This window comes from Staurois parvus, unplaced genomic scaffold, assembly GCF_062004578.1.
Source record: "Staurois parvus isolate SC_StPar_1 unplaced genomic scaffold, SC_StPar_1.0 ptg000471l, whole genome shotgun sequence".
Lineage (NCBI taxonomy): Eukaryota > Metazoa > Chordata > Amphibia > Anura > Ranidae > Staurois > Staurois parvus.
In genome coordinates, this window is record NW_028318267.1 from 2117882 (window position 1) to 2131203 (window position 13322).

Consider the following 13322-nt stretch of genomic DNA (forward strand, 5'->3'; position numbering starts at 1 on the left):
TTTTGCACTCTCCAGTTTCAGTAAATCAACCCCACTGTGTAGATGCATTTGTGTCCTGAAAGGAAAACACAACTTTCACAAAAGAGAGAGAAATTTAAAGAGAAATTACTCCAATTCTTTCCGCAACCATAACAATGACAGTAATCTTACATTATACCAGATTTGGTGCACTTTATTTTTTGGTGAGCTGCAGTGGTGCAACAGCTTATGTCACAAGTGTGCAGGATATCCATGAATGGAACAGGAATGGATGTTGGAAGGAATCTGCATTGTAACGAATGGACCATCCAAAGCAGTGGCCCTAGATGGCATTTACAAGTTGGTTTAATTGCTTGCAGCATGCCCAATACATTCCAGAAAATCGTATGTGAAATTTGAATGCACATGGAAGAAAGACACTTGCTACAGTAACCATTTCTATTGCACGTTTGTGTCTGAACATCACCTAAACAAAAAATTCCACTGGAAGATGCAATTTTTACTCATCAGGAGAAGAAAAAAAAAAAGTCACTTTTTCTTCGTGTTTTGTGTAGTATCAACAGCATGGCAATTCTTTTATTCTCTAACCCAGACAGGGGAATTCAGTTGGCTGCTACATACAACAGACTATAAACTTTGAAACAATTGAATCGTTTGGATTGAGCCTTGTTTTAATGCTTGCCTTCTTCCATAGAGCAAAAAAAAAAAATTGTGCAAGGGACCTTTGTTTTATGCATTTTATTTCCCTGCAATTTTCACTTATCAAGAACAAGTAACAGGGAAAGTTGTCTGAACTACTGCCAGAGACATTTGGATAATGAGCGCTACACTCCTCATTTACAAGAACTGTGTTATATATATATATATATATATATATATAAAAAACACTAAAGTCACTACCAATAAACGTGTCCAACCGTTAAGACTCAGACCATTTCAGACCTGTTACTTGCCTTGTAGTACAGAAAAACACTATCCTCTTCACATTGGCACCAAGGAGGGCTTAGAAGTAAGAAGCTAACATTTTGATGTGGTAGAATGCAATAAAGACCCGCTAAAATCTGAACAGTGTGTTAAAGATGACCTTTGGAAAGCTTTTAATTTCAAAACAATATTCTTGTTAATGAGCGCAAACAATCTAGCAGCTAGGAGAGGGGTGGGGGGGGGGGTAATGGACTAGGCCCTAGGGTGAGCTTGCCTACATGTGATCGTGGCCTTGGCACCTTCATAAATGTGTAGGTTTCCAACCTTTCCTTGGGCAGACAGCATAGCCTACATAGAACAAAATACTTTAACCTTCTGTTGCAGCATTTCTTTTTATGGATAGACTGCTCAGCTATAACAAGAAGCAGTGACCACACACAGAAGCACAGAATCAAAGCATTGTGTAAAAGCCATTATATAACCAGTGTTTTGGTTTTGGTTTTTTTAAAGGCTTAGGCTATATGGACCTTTCAAAAGCATTGTGTTTGTACTATTTTGAAGCTAAGGGTTTGCTACACTTAGGAGGAATTAAATTTGACCGCTGTACTGGAGGTATTATTGCCAAAATAGTATTACAAATTGTCTTTTCCCTCCCCCGTTTTCCTATGGGCTATTCACACTAAGCATATGATGAAAATGTCATAAGCAGGAGGTTGCAATTAGTGAAAGCTACATATCAAATCAATCCACAGTCCAGATGCATAGGCCACTGAAATGCAGATCTCTCCTTGTAAAAGTAAAACTTCAATCCACCCACTCTCATGCCTGGTTTTTTTTTGTTTTGTTTTTTTTAATTTGAGGAGAAGCCTTACCAATCAAAGTCTCAGGAAGCGCAAGCAGGGCCAAGCTTAAAGGGTAACTCCACTTTTATGAGAATTATATATATATATATATATATATAAAAAAAAAAAGGCAACATTAAAAAATTAATATGGCATGCATGATTGTGACACGTGTCATATTATAATTGAATGCTATTACCTTTCTTTTTTCAATCTGCAGCCACTGTAATTATCTGTAAAATACAATATGGTAACCTGGATGTGTTCTCCACACAGATTGTGTACAGAACACTTCCCAGCAATGTCATTTTTTACTTATGATTGGCTTCCTGATTTTCCAAGACATCTGCACTTAAAGCAGCCATACATGGGTCAAATTCCAAAAGAATTTTCTTTCGAAAATCTTTTCTAAGACTTTTAGTACGAATTTCGCATCATTAGTGGGCAACAGTAGATTTTCAAGTGACCACTGAAATTGTGTGATCAGGCATGGTCGAAATGTTTCTGAAAAACGAACGAATTTCTATTCAATGATGAGAGAATCATGCGAGAAATGTAATTGAAAAAGAAATGAGCATGGAAAGAAAGGAAAATTCTTGGCCACGAAAATCCTTTTCTGTAGCAACATGAGGTGAAATCAAAGGCTTGGTTGGTCCAAAAATTCTAAATAAATAGTGGCACCATTGGATCACAAAATTTCCAATTTTCTAAAGAACACTTGTTTTGAATTCGACCCATGTATGGCCTGCATAAGGCAGAAGCCAGAATTTAGGCATCCCCTGAAACAAAAGTATGCTTTTTGATGAGATACTCTCAATAGGAAATTCTGTCTAAAGGGATGCAGAGCCTGCAATTTTCATCATTAGAGCCCTGCAGGTACAGCAGCTGACTGATAATTATAAAATCACTCCCATACAGATTCATACTGCACATGGATGCAGACAAACAGCTATATCTTCAGAATACTAAAGGTAGGAATCTTCAATAAAGTTTGGGTGATCTATGTAAATTGCAGGGATTTCAGAGGAAAAAAGGTTTATTTTTTTTCTCAACAAAAATGGAGTTACTCTAACTTTTACAAGAATAAACCTGATCTGCATTTACTAGCAGCTGTCTGCATGTATGACTCTACTGATCATTTTAAATACAGTTTTCACTGAAGAAAACTTCTGCTTGTGATTTCCTTTATTATATTAAAGAGTAACTCCACTTTCTTGGGGAAAACAAGCAAAAAGTAAAATAAATGCAATTGCTACACAAGTCATAATGTAATTGAATGTTATTAAAAAATACCTTTCCTATGCAATCTGCAGAGCTGTAATTTTCTGTAAAGTTCAATGCAATATGGCTACCTGGAGGCACTTTGTACACAGATGATATAAAGAATGTCCCCCAGCAATGCAATTTCCTTCTTGTGTGATTGGCTAATTTTCCCAGAAGTCTGCACTAAGATACGTTAGATTTTGAGCATCCCCTGTAATAAAAATTTTCTTTTTTGGTATTATACTTCCAAAGGGGAAAAAAAAAAAAAAAATCACTTCGAGAGATGCAGACCCTGCCACTTTCCTCAGAACCCTGCAGATGCAGCAGCTGAATTATAAAATCATTTCCATATGGACTCACTCTGCACATGGACAGCCAGCCATTTCTTCAGAATTATAAAGTAGGAATCTGCAACAAAGTTTGGATATTCTCTGTACATTGGAGGCATTTTAACAGAGGGGAATGTTTTTTTTCCTCGGCATAAGTGGAGTTACTCTTTAGAGGTGTTATGTTTAACTGTAGGGATGTTCTAGTCATGGTGTTCCAACTAGAATAAATGGCTATATTTACATTACAGTTCATTTTAGTAATATCAAATGAAGGGCTAGGCTAAGGAAAACAAAAAAAAAGAAAAAAAAAAAAAAGTCTTGGTTGGCCTTCTCTTGAAAAAGCTAGCTGCTCGTCAGTTATGTGATCTGGCTTCAATACTCCACTTGCGATATCTCCTGCGCTCCGGGACCCAGACCGGTGGTGAGTAGATGGAATCAACCTCCAAAAAGGAAGGAACCACCGGAATAGACAAGGTCGTGCAGCTCCACACCAAGGCTGGGGAAGCCCAAACAAAACTGAAGAACAACAAAAAGAAGCGCACCAACCTTGCGCATTACCTCAGTAACCAAAATTTATTTAGTAAAAGAATGGTACTCACTAACAGCGAATAAAAACAAGCATGTAAGTCCTCAAAGGGACTTTAAAGGCAAGATGCCAATGCGAATCCCATCATGGAGGAAGCCACTCAGTACAGCTGACGCGTTTCGAAGGACATGCCTTCTTCCTCAGACCAGCTCTGAGGAAGAAGGCATGTCCTTCGAAACGCGTCAGCTGTACTGAGTGGCTTCCTCCATGATGGGATTCGCATTGGCATCTTGCCTTTAAAGTCCCTTTGAGGACTTACATGCTTGTTTTTATTCGCTGTTTGTGAGTACCATTCTTTTACTAAATAAATTTTGGTTACTGAGGTAATGCGCAAGGTTGGTGCGCTTCTTTTTGTTGTTCTTCTTCACAGTTCAATACTCCACTTTCAGACTATTTTTGTTTAAATGATGGGGGGTAGAGTTAAATATTGTTGGGGTAGCCATCTTGCTTTTGTACTTTGAGTTGCCTGGAACAAGTAGGCGGATAAAAGAAAAAGTCAGAAATCCTGCATATTTTTTCCAGGTCAGCAACTCCAAGTACTGAAGCAAAATGTTACCTCAACAGTATTTTAAATCATTCCTTTACACAAACCCCATCCCCCATTAAAAAAAAAAAAAAAGGTGAAAATTCTAGCTCTAATGCAAGTACTCATCACCCTACTTTGCTCCAGGTTGCTTAGCCTCAACCTAGGCTGGATACTATACTTATTCAGATGCGATCAATTCGTTTCTCATGGTTATCATGTTGAGTCTTAGTTTTTGTGCATGTATATGGACACAGAGAGAAGCCACAACTGCTACATTAATTTTGTTACAATTTATACTAATGCACCAAACATTTCATATCCAGACAACGCTCACCAGAATCCTTCCTTAAAAAGTCTGATAGAGGAATAAAATAGGTCTTTAAGATAAAATGGAAATATCTATGCAGCTCAGGTGCCAAATGCTTTGCTTTTCTTTTGATAGACTTTGTTACTCTTATAAACTGGAATTATAAATAGAAATGTACATTCAAAATATATGAAAAAGAGCAAGTGTGTATGTTATACTTTGTATGTATTGATCCCTCCCTCCCCCACGGTAATTGAAAATACTATTTTTGCCGCAAACTTTGTATCTGACAGTGAAGTGCTGGCTATTACAAATAAGGATGGGGGTTTGATAATGTAAAAAAAAAACAAAAAAAAAAAAAACTACATGTTTTAGGAAAAAGGAGAAAAAAAAAAAAAAAACAACACAAGGGAGGTTTTATTTCCCAACTATGAAAGTTTAAGATGGGCCGCTTAGCTATACACAGCATTTTGCAGGCTGAGCCAATAAGAGGTAAGCAACCAATCAGTTCACTTGAGACAGGTGACATCACCAATGCATGATCTGACAGGGTGGCTATTGGCTTAGTCGCAAACAAAAAGGAAAAAAAAAAAAAAAAAAAAAAAAAAGGGCTGCTCCTCTGTGTACAGGAAATGGGCCCACTTTGACGTTTGCTTCAGACACAAAGTTGGATTTATTTGTACAAGATACAAAATGTAAACATGGCAAAATAAATAGTTAAAACAAGTGATGCAGGACCCCATTTCATGCTCATGATCCCATTAAAGATTTGTTTTTTCTTTTTTTTTATATCCATTCAGTTGCAAATTCAAGTGCAAAAGCATGATGATGAATATCAACTATTCAAGTAACAGAAATAATATGGATGATACAAATAAACTATTTTACAAGGTAGTGATTTTATCCGATTTTACAAAATGTACATAGAGTGGAATGGGAAGATGTCCCATACACAGTTCGTGGTTAGGTCCATGTTAGCGCGCTCTGATCCGCAGAGCATAGCGCTTTGCATTTTCGGTGGAAAGGTATAGCCTGAACAGTCAGGCAAAGTCCATGCTTTGAAGTTATGTCACCTCCATTGCTACTGTTGTGTCTGCGATTCCATTCAAACCCAACCTTTCCGGCTCATGGTTCTCTCTGAAAAACAATGAAAAACAAAAAGTTTATTACCACTGAGGTCTGGGCATTCGCAGCATACAGAAGGACAAGGAAGCTTAATGAAATCCCACATAAAAGCAAACATGCAGCCATCCCTAATGACTTTTTTTTCACCATAATTGGGCATCTAAATAAACTGAACTTTTCTGTTAACTCCGAGGCTTTGTATTTATGACCACACTTTGACAGATCTAGACTGAACACCCGAGTGAAAGAGGACTTGATGAATACAGTTTTTCAGAAGGATCCAGACTGAACCACAATGTATGTCTACGGGTGGGTGCTTGTAAACAGAGGATCATCAGTTTACATCTGCCTACATCCATGTCAGTTCAGGTCTTTTTTTTTTTGTTTTTTTTAACGGAACAGCCAGCATCCAGATCTGTTGAAATGGAATGGAACAAATGTAGACTGATGTAAATTGAACTGTATTAAACTAATATAAACTGAACTGAAAACTTATGTAAACTGAACAGAATGTGCAAATGGATATAAACAATCGTTTTTTTCTTTGAAAAATGTGACTGAAAGGATGACGTCCATGTGAAAGAGGTCTAAGGGTTTAGCAAAGCCAATGGAGGCGGTTTACTAAACTGATGCACACAGAATATGGTGCAGCTCTGCATAGAAACCAATTAGCTTCCAGGTTTTATTGTCAGAGCTTAATTAAACAAGCTGAAGTGATGCAGGCCATAGGCGGGTCGTTTATTGGCCGAATTTTTGTCCGCACGAAAAATCGGCCGATATTCAGGCAGTTAAGTGGGGCCAGCCCATCGGCCATTTTTTTGGATCTTCTCGTTTATTTTTATCGGTCATGCTGGAAAAATCCTCGCAAAACGGCCACATTGGTGGCAGCATCAGCAACGGGGCCAACCGATTTTTCGTTTATCGGCCGACAATTCAGCCGATAAACGGCCCGCCTATGGCCTGCATTAGAAGCTGATTGGTTACTATACACGGCTGCACCAGTTTTAGTAAATCTCCCCGTTTGTTTTCCTGACGAGGACCCCAGTCTTCCTTAACGCTGATTTCCAGGTTTCAGTGAAGTTTATATAGTTTGTTTGGACCAACCTGGTCCAAACTAACTATTTACTTCACGAGCAGATGCAGTACCTGTGAGCGCTGTATGTAACTGAGGCTGTAGCTGTAAGAACCTCTCATTTCACTCCCAGAACAAAGTCAAGTCAGGCTGAGCACTGCACAGCCATCTACATGAAGCTCTGATTTTGTGTATGGAGCAGGACATGAAGTTCCTAGCCTGCTGGTGGGACACAGTGCTGTATACTGTATTGAGGCTGCATACAGTTTCTACAGTGCACACAGCTGCTGCATCTGTTAGTGAAGTAAATGGTTTGTTTGGACCAGCTTGGCTCAAACTAAAGTTCACTAAAGCATGAAGATCAGCTTGAAACAAAAAATTCTTAGATTGTAAGCAGGGCTCTCAGATTCCTCTTGTATCAACCAATTGTATTGTAATTGTAATGTCTGCCTTCATTTTGTAAAGCGCTGTGCAAACTGTTGGCACTATATAAATCCTGTATAATATCTACAGACTGTAAAAACTAAATAAAATGGGAAGCGCAGCTGGAAGAGCAGGTATTTGACATACCCGGAAGTATCCAACACCTGCAGTGGCCAGAGAGCAGCAAAGTGGCAGCATTTGCAGTCAGTGGATGCCAGAAAGGCAAGTACACAACAGTTTTCGTAGCCCATGCTTTTACAAGTGATAGGGTCACACTTATTTCTCCCTGTCCCACGCAGGCCAGAAATCAGGATGCAAGTAGCAATGCTAACAGAGTGAACAGGGATTGGGTGGCTGAGATGGCAAAATTTACAGGAGGGACAGGAAAGGAACTGTCTATAGTCCTAAGAGCAGGCAGTAACTGAAAAAGGTGACAAACAAAGCTACACAGCTCAAAACTGGGAACAGGCTGTCTATGGGAAAGATTGGGAATCCATGAAATAATTTCCGGTCTCAGGGAACTACTGCTAAAAAAATTACTATATATCTACAACTCATGATAGATCAGTGAAGGTCAGTGGGAATAATGCTCCATAAAATTGCGGCCATTGGGAAGAATTATCTCCTTACACATAGCTAAAAAGATCAATGATGTCAGTAAGAACTTATATGAGGCAGAAATTGCTCATTGCTCAAGAAACCCCTAGCGACAGCTGCAGGAACCCTGTTTGAGAAACCCTGATCCAAACAGTGTGGCAGGAACATGACAGTTATAAAAAAGTGGCTAAATGGAATGACTAATATTTTGGTACACACACACATTTAAATCATACGAAAATAAAGAGGAAGCCTTAACATAAACAAAGAATTAAGCTACTGATCTAACATGTACCTGGCTATGCTGCTGATGGCACTGCTTGGAGTAACCTTTGGCACTCGGTCCATGCTGGCAGCGACTGTGGCGAGTTTTAAGGCTGTGGGAGATGGAGCAGAAGTCCTTGTGTTGATATGCACATTGACAGGTGACACAACACTGACGTTGTTGAGGTGAACGGTGTTCGTTAGGCAGGAATTACTCATAGGAAGGGTCTGGGGTGTACTTGTGCATAAGGTTGGGATTAAGTGGTTAGTGGTGGGATGTCCGACTGTCCGTACAAGCTGAACGGTGGAGATCCCCGGGCTGGATGATAGCGCCACATTAGTGGAGTACAGAGTTTTAGCGTTCCCTGTGAAGTGGAAAAAAAAAACAAAACACAAAGGTTGCAGTTAGATTTTTGACATCAACAAGTCATCTGACTGGCAATGTTGTGAGGCATGAAAGTCATCATTTAAAATTCTAATGCCAGTGGGACTGTGCAACAGCAGTAGTCCACTGGGTTTAATGAGCCCCCCCTGGAGCATAGATGTGGACTAAGCCTCATATGGTGATTTCCTCTCATGTTTCACCTTCTCTTCTTGATTATGTCACCAACCTCGTCCATAGATTTCTAGTATGATGCACAACTACAGGTTCTATAGTGGTAAACTGAAAAACCATCTTGGGTAAAAATAAATTATATATATATATATAAAAATAATATAACCCCACTGGTGACTTGTTTGACAGGCACAGGGCAAAGTGACAGCACCTGTGAAAGTAGAACACATATACAGAACAGGAACGTCACCCTGATAGTGTTTTACTGCCTTTGGGGTTTCTTACTTAGAACAAGCATGTAACCAGTGAAGCCAGAACTCAGGTATGCTGCTTCCAGGTCAAATAGTAGGTAGTGAATCCAAAGTCCCCAAAAAATCAATATTGGCAGCTCCCACATTTCCATCCCTACATATTACTCTAAAGATGAGAAAACTCTCTCTCTCATACCTGTGTGTAAAACTCCAAATAATGAAGCAGATAGCTGCCCAAGAACTGTGAATCTATACAGACACTGAGAATTGGTTTCTGAACAACTCAACACAATTTACTATGAACACAGCTGTTAACAAGTTAAACTGAAGTAAAGACTATTAAAATGGTATTTTAAACATGACAAAAAAACTGAAAAGATAAAAACATACCTCCTGGAGGTTGTACAACACCGTTTAGGTTGCTGTGGCCAGTACTCTGATCCTTGGTCGATTCACTGCGGCCTGGCGTTGGTGAATTGACCACAGCAGATGCAGCAAAATGGGCGCTAGCAGAGTCCAGTGTCTTGGACATGCAGTCAGAATTTCCAGAGCCCTGAAAAAGGAAAAATACAATGTAACTTCGCATTAATAGGAAAATGATCTCCTGGGAAAAAAAAAAACAAAAAAACATTAGTACAACTACAGCTATGCTTTGGTGCATTACTTCTGTCTTGCAGGTGCTGTTATGGAAGCCTGGGCACAACTGTCCAGACCTCCTAACTATATGAATGATTCACTGCACATCAGTCTCGCAGTGACATCATTATCACTGTATGCGTTCACAGATTACTAATTAAGGCACAATCTTGTAGCAGGGAGTGCCTTAAGTGGACCTTTACCCTCTTTTTCATATAAAAAGGGTTTTTTTTTGTTTTGGTAAATATGAATTTTTTTTTTCTGCTTTTAACTAGGGTTTTCAACTTTCTCGCCTAAGCAAATAGCCCCCAGCTGTCCCCGTAGCAACCTGGGATACTCTAGTCCAGGGGTGGGCAACTGTGGCTCTCCAGCTGTTGTAGAACTACAAGTCCCATGAGGCATTACAAAACTGACAGTTACAAGCATGACTCCCAAAGGCAGAGGCATGATGGGACTTGTAGTTCACCAATAGCTGGAGGGCCACAGTTGCCCACCCCTACTCTAGCCACATCCCAGGAGGCTTCAGGGCCATGGAGACTCATCGTGAACCGGCTGCAAAAACTCAGAAGAGGCCCAGGTCCCGGTGACATAAGCAAAGAAGATGGTGTCACAGAACCAGGCGTGTGGCAGATTATAACAAAGAAAAGAGCCATTTTGGATGTCACTGAGACTTCCCACACTACTGATGTGGTATCATGGACTTAGAATATAGCAGAGTCTGCCTTAAATATATGGCTGTACTTTACAAAAAAGTTTGAGTAGACAATTTATATATTTTTATGCTCAATAAATGGTGCCTTTGGTAATGCACTAGGTCGGTGCGCCCTTTTTTATTTATTGTTATTTCTAGTGATATGAGGACACCCACAGTCCTATGAGGGCGGTAAGACCCATGCCACCTCTTGAAATCAATTAGTCTATGGGACCACTGAAATAATTTCTTTGACAGTGAACTGAAGCACAGGAGTCTCGTTATTTGTGGTAGATTATAGCAGAACAATGCTGAGGTGTATGTGTTAGGATATCCCAGCAAACAAGATAAGGAGGGAATCTACAACCAGCCTTCTGAAGATGGGAGTGAGAGGATATTCCGTCCAACAAGCAATCAAGTCCATATCAAAATGCAGGTGAATTCCTCCCCACAAAATTGCATTTGGATTAAGGGTGATTAGCCGTGTGCCCTCTGCAGGGCCACTTAATGGCACCAGGGATGCACAGGTGTTACATGCATCCCTATGTTATCTACTGGGACACATGGTTGCAAGGCGAGTTCAGGGACCTGCACCCACATATCACATTAGGGCAATGCTATTGGGCACGCAGCTAACTACCTATAAGAATGGACCTATATGGAAACAAATCTGGGCTGCAATCAGACTGGTGGGTACGGGAACTGAGGGAAGGGAGGTTGAATGGGTGGTGATTACCTAGGATGCTCATCAACAACTTCTTTGAGCTGTTAAAGGAATATGCCCACCTGATGACCCAGAACATGTACTGACCCCTTCATCTGCTCACCACACTAAACCCAACATCAAGAGTGTTGATTGTTGTGTGACTATTAAGACATCAAGTCCTATTAGAGGTACATACTGCCTGCATTGCAATTTCACCAATTTGGCAGCCTCAAAAAAGGGCAGACTTTGAAGAAAGCGGAAAAATGAGTGACAACACATCTGCAGTAAAATGTCCAACATCTGCCACTAGCAAAACACTGCAGCACAAGACATGTTAGTTTCACATAAAATCCTGTGACAGGCAGTTCTTGGACTTGCAATCAGATAACACTGAAAAACCAGCGCAAAAAAAAAAACAAAAAAAACACACACAGCTAAACAACCAGAGTGAAGCCAGCACTATGATTTGCAGGTTATGGTAATCTGAGAAACATTCAGAGATTTGATCATTTACAAAGCAGAAGCCCTGTATGCAGCAACCTTAGGCAGGAAGACTACTTGTAAATGGAAATGTACCTGTGCTTTTGGATGTATCTGTTGCGACGATTGCTGGGACTGCTGTTTCTGTTGTAGCTGAGCCAACTGCTGTCTTTGCATTTGCACCAACTGCTGTTGATGCGTTTGGAACTGCTCCTCTGTGATCCCTCCCGTAACTGGAGAATTTCAAGCAGGGAAAAAAATAAAATAAAATCAGAGGACAATAATAATCTTTTTTTTTTTTATTTCACTAGTGAATTGTAAGCACAGGACTGAATAGCAGAGATTTTCTAAAGGTGTCCTGTACCCAGCATTTTTTTTAGTAGAAATAATTACAGCTATTGAGGACCTTGTACTTCACATAGAAGGACGGCATTGATTCCACGATCAATCATACCCACATTGATTAACCAAAAAATAATAAAATATATAGCTGAACTCCTAAGTTCAGGTTCAGTTGCTCAAGCAATATCAATTTCAGATACATACATACACACACTGCCCAGACATTACTTGCTCAGGGACCCCTGATAAAGTGTTTTAATATTACACACTGCTGATATTTTACACATCATGCTCTGCATGCATAACATTTTTTTTTTCTTTTTAAGAAGTAAAGCCCTCAGGTTTTACACTATTGCAATTTTTGTGGTCCTTATTCCTTTGTAACGGGCCAATGATTACCTGAGCTCAGGAAGTGGTGTACAGGAATACCGTGTTTGTATAGGCTGGATGTAGCAGAATACAGGTTTCCAGCATCTGTTACCAATCCCAAAAAAATGTTCTTTGACAAAGCAGAGTGGATCTGATGCATAAATCTTATTTACTTGCATGTTTGACTTTATACACTGCTCAAAAAAATTAGCAGAGGGGGTTGTTAATTGCATTAACACCAAAGCAGCTGAAACTGATAAACAACAGGTGCACTAGATGGACAACGAGACAACCCCCAAAACAGGAATGGTTTTACAGATGGATGTTTCCCCTACTCATTTTTTCTGACGGTTTTTCACTAGTTTTGCATTTGGCTAGGGTCAGTGTCACTACTGGTAGCATGAGGCGATACCTGGACCCTACAGAGGTTGCACAGGATGTCCACTCCTCCAGGATGACACATCAATATGTGCCATTGCCAGAAGGTTTGCGATGTCTCCAAGCACAGTCTCAAGAGTATGGAGCAGATTCCAGGAGACAGGCAGTTACTCTAGGAGAGCTGGACAGGGCCATAGAAGGTCCTTAACCCATCAGCAGGACAGATATCTGCTCCTTTGTGCAAGGAGGAACAGGATGAGCACTGCCAGAGCTCTACAAAATTACCTCCAGCAGGCCACTGGTGTGAACGTCTCTGACCAATAAGAAACAGACTTCATGAGGGGGGCCTGAGGGCCTGACATCCTCTAGTGGGCCCTGTGCTCACTGCCCAGCACCAAAGAGCTCGATTGGCATTTGCCACTAAAAAACAGAATTGGCAGGTCCACCACTGGTGCCCTGTGCTTTTCACAGATGACAGAAGGTTGACCCTGAGCACATGTGACAGACATGAAAGGGTCTGGGGAACGTTATGCTGCCTGCAACATCATTCAGCATGACCGTTTTGGTGGTGGGTCAGCAATAGTCTGGAGAGGCATATCCATGGAGGGACGCACAGACCTCTACAGGCTAGACAATGGCACCCTGACTGCCATTAGGTATCAGGATGAAATCCTTG

The 13322-nt window shown here is 40.3% G+C and overlaps 1 protein-coding gene across 1 annotated transcript in view; it reads right to left on the bottom strand.

Moving 5' to 3' along the window:
- Positions 1-4724: 4724 nt before the first annotated feature.
- The window catches only part of EPC2 (enhancer of polycomb 2), a 70100-nt gene continuing 61502 nt past the window's right edge, over positions 4725-13322 (bottom strand). Inside the window, exons 11-14 of the mRNA XM_089689372.1 lie at positions 11654-11790; positions 9435-9597; positions 8269-8602; positions 4725-5893 (exon numbers count right to left, since the gene is read on the bottom strand). Of these exons, the coding sequence (XP_089545498.1) occupies positions 5821-5893; positions 8269-8602; positions 9435-9597; positions 11654-11790 (707 nt within the window). The 3' untranslated portion in view covers positions 4725-5820. The remainder of the gene's footprint in view (positions 5894-8268; positions 8603-9434; positions 9598-11653; positions 11791-13322) is intronic.